Raw genomic sequence first — 8,920 nt, 5'->3', positions numbered from 1 at the left:
TTAAAACTGACGTAGAGGTCAGACTGAGTTCACACTCGCACAAGTTGAATTAAAATGACTGCATGGTAGATAACAACATGCTGATATGAGTTTTTTTTTTTTTTATTCAGATGACTTGTACGCTGCAGATTGTTATCTGACATTCGGTGACCTTGGGGTCTGCACGTTCAGACTGTAAATCACAAACCCACCCACAATAACTTGCAAAATGAGGAGAAGGAGTGGCAGTACCCTCCGACAACAGTACATCCTTAGGTTTATAAAGGAGCCATCTCTCTTGAGCTAATCACCATTTTTCCTTGAATGCAAAGGAGAGGCAAGGTAGGTGCTACATGGTTCATCTGTTGCATGCACTGTAATGCAATACTGCAATACTGTACAGATTTGACTCAGTAAAAAAAAATACTTATATATATATATATATATATATATATATATATATATATATATATATATATATATATATAATGTAAATATTTAACACAAATTAGTTTCATCATTGTCCATTTGCACAAGTTTTCAATTTGCAAATTGCATATTCTGTAAGAATCTGTGTGGACAAGGTGTGTGTCATCACAAACCCTCTGTTGAAAGTAGTAAGATGATCCACAGTGGGGAAGTTATTTTTAGGAGAGTAGTGCAAGCTAAAAGAAGACTAGTAAGTTTGCACACTTGCTCTCTGCTTGTCTGATTTTTATGTTGTTTTCTATGCGTAACCATGCATGTTAGTCCGAAATGTTTCGTGTTTTACATGCTGCTGATTGGAAACAAACAGGGGCATGCACAATTTTTGGTTCTGTAACACGTTTTAATTTCCCTTCCTTTACTTCGCAGCACATTAAACTTAATGGTTATGAGCCTTGCAAACAGCTAAAGAAAAAATAATAGATACGTGCATGGACAGAAAATTTTGAGAACTTGCTTTTATCAAAGGAGATGTCTGTAAAAAAAAAAAAAAAAAAAACAGAGGCAATGACGTGCTTGCAGTATGTAACATCTGTATATTTCTGTTTTGTTTTTTGTTTTTTTGTTGTTGTTGTTTTGTGGGTGATTAGATGGGGAAAAAACGATGGACCACTACAGAAATCATCCTTTTGATTCTGTTTATCCTGATGACCATATTGGCCGTCACTATGATCGCTCTTTTTATCACCAAAGAACCTGGTACCATTTCAGACGGTAAGTGAATTGTGCTAATAAAATAAAAACAAGACGTTTTAGAGATTTAAAGAAAAATAATTTAAAAAGTAAGGCTCTGGGTTCCAATCCCAGTCTGGGATGTTTCTGCATGGAGTTTGAGTGTTGCAAGCGTAGGTTTTCCCCAGGTACTTCAGCTTCGTCACGATTCAAAGACATGATTGACAGGTTAATTGGTCTCTAAATTGTTCTTAGGTGTGAGTGTGTGAGTGGATTCACTGCAAAAAGGGAATTTAGCTCCAACTTGAAAAAAAATGCATTGATTTGCTACATGTAACTGAATTAAGTTAGTCAAATTTAAGAGTGTGTGCGTGTGTGTTTTTAAGTTTGCACACACAAAATACTGTCAACTTCTGAAGCAAATTCAGAGGAAAATAATAATAATAAAAAATAAAAATAAAAAACACTCCAAGAGATTCTTTTACAAAGTTGTCAGAAAGTACATTTTTCAATAAATGTTTTGCCATCTGTGAAAATACCACTACATTTCAGCATGGATCCTATCTCCTTCCACAATTTCTATTATGAAGGACGGCGGCAGCAGCCTGACACTTTGAGATGTTTTAAATCACCACAGCTTGGAAAACTTCAAGAATTATTGATGGAACCAAAACGCATCTACATTTACCTGCTTTTTTTGTGTACTTGTTATTGACTTCACAGAAACAGCAGATGGATTTATTCCTCAGTGTCCCAACATTCCCATGTCTGAAAGAGTCGACTGCTACCCTGATGCTGGAGCCTCAAAGGTCCGAGTGAACATCATCTCCAGTGATTCAGTCTAATTGTTTTTAGCTTTTTTTTTTTTTCATTGTTCAGCATATAAAAGTAACACAGTTATTATGATTACTACTACTACATTATGTTGGCTACTACCAAAATCTCAACACTAATCACATCACTGTAAATAGTGGCTCTAAACTCAACATTGGTTAAAGGTAATAAGAGTCACATCATCTTGTTTGAACAGACGGGATGTGAGCAGCGAGGTTGTTGCTGGAGTCCTCTGGATGAGCGAAACGTTCCCTGGTGTTTCTTCCCAACCAACCATGGATACATGGTGCACTCACTCCAGACCCCCAAACCTACTGGTAAAACTATATTTTTCAGTTGTCACCTACGCTTTAAAGTTTAAAGCTCTAGTATTTACTCACCAGTACAGGCAGGGTTTTTTTTCTAATTGCTCCTCATGCTCTCAGAATGTGTGCGTCTCCCGCTATTTCCGCTCACTCTGACCAAGGTATGATTTTTCAGTGAAAGTGAGACATAGATGGCATATCAGAAAACATGATTGACTTCACTGCACGCAGGTTTTTCCATTTTCTGCTTGATCTCTCTGCCAAAAGTAAGCTGAGTTATTGTGTAAAAGCAAACAAAAAAAGGAAATATTGGACCTTTTTCATATTAAATCTAAACTATATTTTCAGTTGTTTTGTTTGTGAAGTAAAATAACACTTCTTTGAAGGAAGAATAAAATTGTGTGACAAGGATAGGAAAACTGAAGAAAATAATGACGTGTTTGTGGTTAGACTAAAAAGGAACACCATCCAATATATCTCTTTTTTACTTGGCAAGACTGAGAAATCCAAGGGAAGTAATGCAAAAATAGGTAGTCTGTCACATGCCAAACAGATAAAATGAGTGAGGAAAAATGTAAACCTTCATGTCAAAGCTACTCTTGAGCAAACTCTGCTAACATCGAAGTAAAATTCTTACACTTTCTTTTGTATGATAATAAAACAGTCATTTTTCAAAAAAATTTTCAGCTTGAAGTACAAAATTTGTTAATTCGTAGATATAAATTTCACTAACCAGATAATGTCAGAACGATTAGGTTTACTTATGACATTTTTGCGAACTAAAAGTTAGTTTTGTCATCTTTTCTCATGGTCAGAGTTCCTTGGTTCCTAAGCAGTTGATTTGTTTCCGGTCGCCCGTCGACTTTAGTTTTGACTCACCGGTATATAAATCACTGTTGTTGTGCTTCCCAGCAATCTACCTGGCCTTCAACCAAGAGACATGATACAGCGCGGAAGATTAGCTGGTGATATCATGGGTTGTTCAGATTGCTCCTTCTCTGCCACCCAGTCCAACAGTTTCCTTAGAAGCAAAATGATTTATTTGAGTGAACATGTAAGGGTAGGCATGTTTAAGCTGAATGAATCTACACCTTTTAGATTTACACAACCCTTAGGAATTATTCTTACTTGACTTTGTTTTGCATTTCTTTAATTAGTAGTTTGAGAGTTGATTGACTGTAGCAACTACTAGTTGTGTGTCTGAATGGTTTGGGTTGAATAAACTAAACTACAACCAAAATTTAAAAATTATTTTAACTGGACTGCATTTAACTTTGTGGCAACAGTGGACAAAAAAATGCTTCTTAATATGAAGCAGTTTCATAAAACTAAGTATATTCACTGCTACAACTGAAGTGAAAAAAAAATTATTGTGTTTTCTTCTGCAGAGCTTCATGTGGAAATGAAAAGAATGGCCTCTCCGTCCTTGTTTGGTGGAGACATACAGGAGCTGACACTGCATGCAGAGATGCAGACAAACAATCGACTTCATTTTAAGGTGATTGCTAGCAGACTTTCTCTCTCTCTCCCTCTCTGTCTCTCTTCACTGGAATGCTAAACAAACAGAGGTATACGTCGCAGTGTGTGAAAATGACCAGGAAATAGGACACCGCTTGATTGCCTGTTCCTTTTGCCTTAGATCTACGATACCAAAAGCACGAGATTCGAGGTCCCTCATGAGCACATCCCTACCGTCACAAGCAGCCCCTCCAGTGATATCAGCGAGACACTCGAGATCAGAAACAACCCCTTTGGCCTGATTGTGCGCAGAAAGGAGAACAAGAAAGTCCTGTGAGTGTTGCCATGAGGGTCTTCTACTACAATTTGTCTTGGATGGTAAAATTAAATCTTACACGGTATGAAAAGACTAAAAAGATAAAAGCATGTATACACATTAGATATGAAGAATATAAAGGGGACGTTTTAAATCTATGTTCAGGATAGACAATGCAGTTTTAAGATACATCATGTGTCATAGGACTTATAATCTAAGAGACAAGATGAGTTACTGAATATTTGATTAAGTGACTCACTTAATGGCTGTCAAACAACATTATCATTGATTTTGGGATTCTCATCTGCTTTAATTATGTCTGAAATCTTTTAAAGTGTTTTGCTCGTCATCTTGTTTTCATGCATTGTTACCTTACCATAATTTAATTCAGATTCGGGTAAAACTTGATAGGTCAACGCTGGCATCTCAATAGTCAACTGTATCTTGGAAATGTGTGTACCAGGCATCAAAAACAGCTCGGAAGAATAGGCGTGTTTTTTTTTTTTTGTTTTTTTTGAGAATTACAATAAACATAAGCTAATAAATAATAATAATAAGAAGAAGAATACATGACCAACAATAACTTCTTGAAATGGATTCCAATTGGCCTTTCTGTGCAGATCTTTTGTCTCTCATGAACAGCATTTGCTCAACTTAGATTATTTGAATGGTTTTCCTGTCTCAGAGGGATAATGAAAGCTTAATCTTACATTATTCCTTAAAACAAAGGACCACGGCATTTTAATCCATTTAATAACTCATCCATTCAATTTTTAATATGATATATTATTATGGGTTGATACTGATAAAGAGAAAGCATTAAAGTTGGCGCTCTGGGGATTGCTGGTGTGTTAATATAGGAATTACGGGTGACTAAGCGTCTATCTCATATGCATTTGTTATAGGATAAAGAAAAGCAATGCACGGGCAAAGGCTGTCAAATATATTTACCCACAGAATGCCCTGAAGTCTAAAAGACTTCAAAACTGGTAACACGTCAAATGTTGGGAACAAGCTTTCTAAGAACCCTCCTCCCCACACGCACACACACACACACACTCAATTTCCAATATAATCCCTGCATCTCATCATGCAAATGTGGCCACGTGTGTATTGATATGCCAGAGAACATGTGAAATAAACAGTGAGCTCCACGATTGGGCATGACTTCTCTAGAATACTTTATGGCCTTGAAAGAATGCAGTTCACTTAGGCTTTTCTTTATGTTGGCGTGTTGCAAAGGATACCAGCAGCAATTAATGCAGCTGCTTTGCAATTAAAGTAATGTTTCCAGCAGCATGGTGACCCATAATTGCAACATAAGTGTGAGACCTCACCACCTAACCCTGTGTTTCCTATTTAAATATCATAATATATATGCCGAGGTAGTCATGGGCGATAAACCTCAACTCCAAGAGTATCATTGCATGCAGAATGACACAAGCTCTCAAAGAAAAGTTATCTATTAATTTCACCTCTTTTGACTTTGCCTTTGCATATTTATATGTCCTGCTAGTGAGAGTTTGCCCCAGGTATTTTGCACTGCACGAAAATATGTCTGCACATCGGAAATGAATATTAACTTTCAAGTGGCTAATTACTTCACAGATTCTTGTTTGTCCCAGAGTTAAAATGCTGTTATGTATTTTTGTGTTTAGGTTTCTTCATCTTTAGTTAAAATCTAAAATACTTTGACGGCATAGTCCTGAACTGGACTTTTCTTCTCAATATTTGTAAAAAACAAACAAACAAACAAACAAACAAAAAAATAAAATAAAAAATAATAATAATAATAAAAAGAGTGAGCAACAGTTCTACGAACTGTGCCACCATGCACCCCACAGTAAACATTATTTATATGTATATATTATATATTTTTGACAGCAAATAGAAAAATGCAGATATAGACTATTTGTGCCTATTCACTTTTGCATGGTTATCTCAGGGAGGCCTGTCCTTGTCCTTACTACATCTTTACTTGCAGAATTAGCCGAGTAGAAATTTAAAGTCGAGTCTAGTTAGTGTGTTTGTTGTTTCCACATTTTTTGACTATTTAGATAGAAAGCAATGTTGCCTGAATATAAATTTGTCTCAGGATTTTTTTTTGTTCATTTTTTTGTGCTTCCAAAAAAAAAAAAACAAAAGAAAAAAACAAACAAACAAACAAGAAGACATGTCTTGGAAAAATACTGGAAATAAAAATACGCACTAAACTATGTATTCTAAAACATATCCATACTTTTGCTACATTTTTTCAGCCGAACAACAAGTGAGTAAGGAGTCATCCTGAGGTCACATCCCAACCTTTGCTTTTGCACTAAGCAGTATAGTTTCCTATCAATGCATTTTACAACCCTTCCTCCCACCTGGAGCCAGGAGACATGATAGCACTCTTGAGATTTGCTACTGAATTTTAATTTTGTCGTAACTTTAGCCGTCTTTTTCTATTAGTGGTTCTACATTATGACTAATCCACGTTGTATCCAAGCAAATGGGCCTTTTTCAAGTGATCGGTTTCTCGTAAAACAAACTGAGTGTTATTTTTTTTTTCCAAAATGACTTTTTCATCTCGATGTACAGCAGATAAGGAGACCTTAGTTAGCACATCAAGATCCTCTTTGCACAAATCTGAGGTGATATCCTCACAATGATGACATACTATCAGACATATATCTAGGAATATCTTTGAAATTAGGGTTAAATATTTACGTGTAAAGTATTTAAAATTGCACCATGCGTTCAATAAAAGCCGATTGTGTTATCTAATTGCACCAGTAACAGGTATACAACTTCTAAGTATTGATTGTGCATGCAGGCTAGTCGTGACTCTGCTCTTCTGCCTGTGTGGCTGCCATGTGGGTGTTGTATTGTCATCATGAAAGCTTCTTGTAAAAAGATATTTCTATTTACAGGGACACTAATGCACCGACTGTGTCATATAACCGATCATGATGACTGATAACAAACACTCTTTGCTTCTGCCATATGTTTATTATGATTATTCATTGACAAAGTATATTCATTGCATCCACAACTTGTGGGTTTTGACAGCTGTTTGCAATTGCAGTATTTCAACTGTCCGTGCATGTCTGGTGTTGAAGAAATGCTGCCCAGCGGGCTTATTAGAGCTTCATGAGATGGCCTGCTTTTATTTTTTTTCTCTCTTTGCAATAACCCCTCCACAAGTCCTTGTCTTATTTCTTCTCTCTCCACTGCATCTTACTCTTGTTTTCTTTCTCACATTTTCTCTCTTCTCACCAATCTGTTTTTTTTTCCACATCAAAATCTTGTCTCTCACATCTGGTTTTTTTTTATTTTTTTTATCTGAACACATTCAGGTTTGACACCACAATGGCTCCACTTGTTTTTGCGGACCAGTACATACAGCTGTCTGCTAAGCTCCCATCTCACAACATCTATGGCCTGGGTGAGCATGTACATCAAACGTATCGCCATGACACGAACTGGAGGACTTGGCCCATTTTCACCAGAGATGCATTCCCTAATGGGGTAAGAACTTGCACACGCAAGTCACACCACTGTTGATGTAGACGCAGCATGTAAATCAAGCCTCTTCAACACCAGTTAACTCTGATGTACACATGCATTTGTCCACGCATGCAACCTTCTACACGTCTGCATTCTGCCCCCCTCAAAGGGCTTTTAATTGAATGTTTCATGATCTAATTGGACAACATAGTCACCCCTCTTCAGTTGCAGCGAGGCCCCCGCCCCACACACACACATCCCTCCTGCAATTCACAGCTCTTTCCCACGTCCCTTCATCCTTCATTCTTTTCCCCCTGCAGGGAACACACAACCTCTATGGACACTATCCCTTCTTCCTCTGTCTGGAAGATGAGAGTGGAAAGTCATTCGGGGTCTTTCTGCTCAACAGCAATGCCATGGGTAAAGATAAACACTGACACGCGCACACGCAATACACACGTTTCTATGTTTCACTCTCCTCAGGGATCTTCACGGCAACCAAAGTCTACAGTGTGAAAAGGCAGCAGCATGTTTAAGAGCAAAGACTGATGTACACTCCCTCAGTTGTTACGTGGACAGCAACACATAGGCATGAAGAGCTACGCATGATTTTAAAATTTCACAAATTGTTTTTGCAAAAGTCACACCTTTGATTATATAATGACAGGAAAATTCATGTTTTTAATACTGATGCCACACCTACTTGCATAAAATGAAATAGAGGATTAATTCTCCTAACAGTTCTTCAAAATGGGAAACATAAGAGCACATTCCCTTCTGGCTGTAGAGAAGATGTGCATGAATCTTCAAAAGCCAGGCTGTTTGAAAAGAGTTTCTGCCCACTTATACGTGAGCTATAATTAAAACGATTTACATCGTCTGGAACAGTGAGAAACGAGGATGAAGGAGGCGACACGGTTATCTTGAGGAAGAGATTATAAAAAATAATGTACAATACTCACAGTTAAAAAAAAACTGTTGATTAAGCTACTGCAATACATATTTACTAATGGTCCCAGGAAATATTGAGGGTGCTATAGACAATTACAAAGCAAAGAGTAAAGAAAAAGGTTTTTGATACACTCCTATAGCATAAAAGAGGAAAAACACATTTCAGAAATGACTCCACACATGACAGTAATTTATACCTCACCCAAGTCACTCGGAAAAAAAAAAAAACTTCTGCTGACTCATTCATGCAAGTGTGCACAGAAATCAAAGAGAATAATTCATGGCTGAAGTAGATTTGAAAACACCAACAAAAAAAAGTCCACTGTCATGTTTAACCATCTTTTGTTTACTCTATTATACAATAAAAAAGTTGATTTTTTTTCACAATAAATAATGCATTGTTAAGACAGGAATACGATTTACAAAAAGA

At 36.8% G+C, this 8,920-nt stretch overlaps 1 protein-coding gene across 1 annotated transcript in view; it reads left to right on the top strand.

Moving 5' to 3' along the window:
• Nucleotides 1-646: 646 nt before the first annotated feature.
• Nucleotides 647-8,920, top strand: part of si (sucrase-isomaltase) — a 68,274-nt gene continuing 60,000 nt past the window's right edge. The window contains exons 1-7 of the mRNA XM_014986269.2: nt 647-1,179; nt 1,861-1,946; nt 2,168-2,288; nt 3,665-3,774; nt 3,916-4,067; nt 7,389-7,560; nt 7,860-7,959. Coding sequence (XP_014841755.2) covers nt 1,056-1,179; nt 1,861-1,946; nt 2,168-2,288; nt 3,665-3,774; nt 3,916-4,067; nt 7,389-7,560; nt 7,860-7,959 — 865 coding nt within the window. The 5' untranslated portion in view covers nt 647-1,055. The remainder of the gene's footprint in view (nt 1,180-1,860; nt 1,947-2,167; nt 2,289-3,664; nt 3,775-3,915; nt 4,068-7,388; nt 7,561-7,859; nt 7,960-8,920) is intronic.

This window comes from Poecilia mexicana, unplaced genomic scaffold (genome assembly GCF_051168715.1).
Source record: "Poecilia mexicana isolate PSO_F unplaced genomic scaffold, ASM5116871v1 scaffold_13, whole genome shotgun sequence".
In the NCBI taxonomy this organism is placed as follows: domain Eukaryota; kingdom Metazoa; phylum Chordata; class Actinopteri; order Cyprinodontiformes; family Poeciliidae; genus Poecilia; species Poecilia mexicana.
Note: the sequence above shows the minus strand (reverse complement) of the source record. Positions and strands in the feature narration are given on the sequence as shown.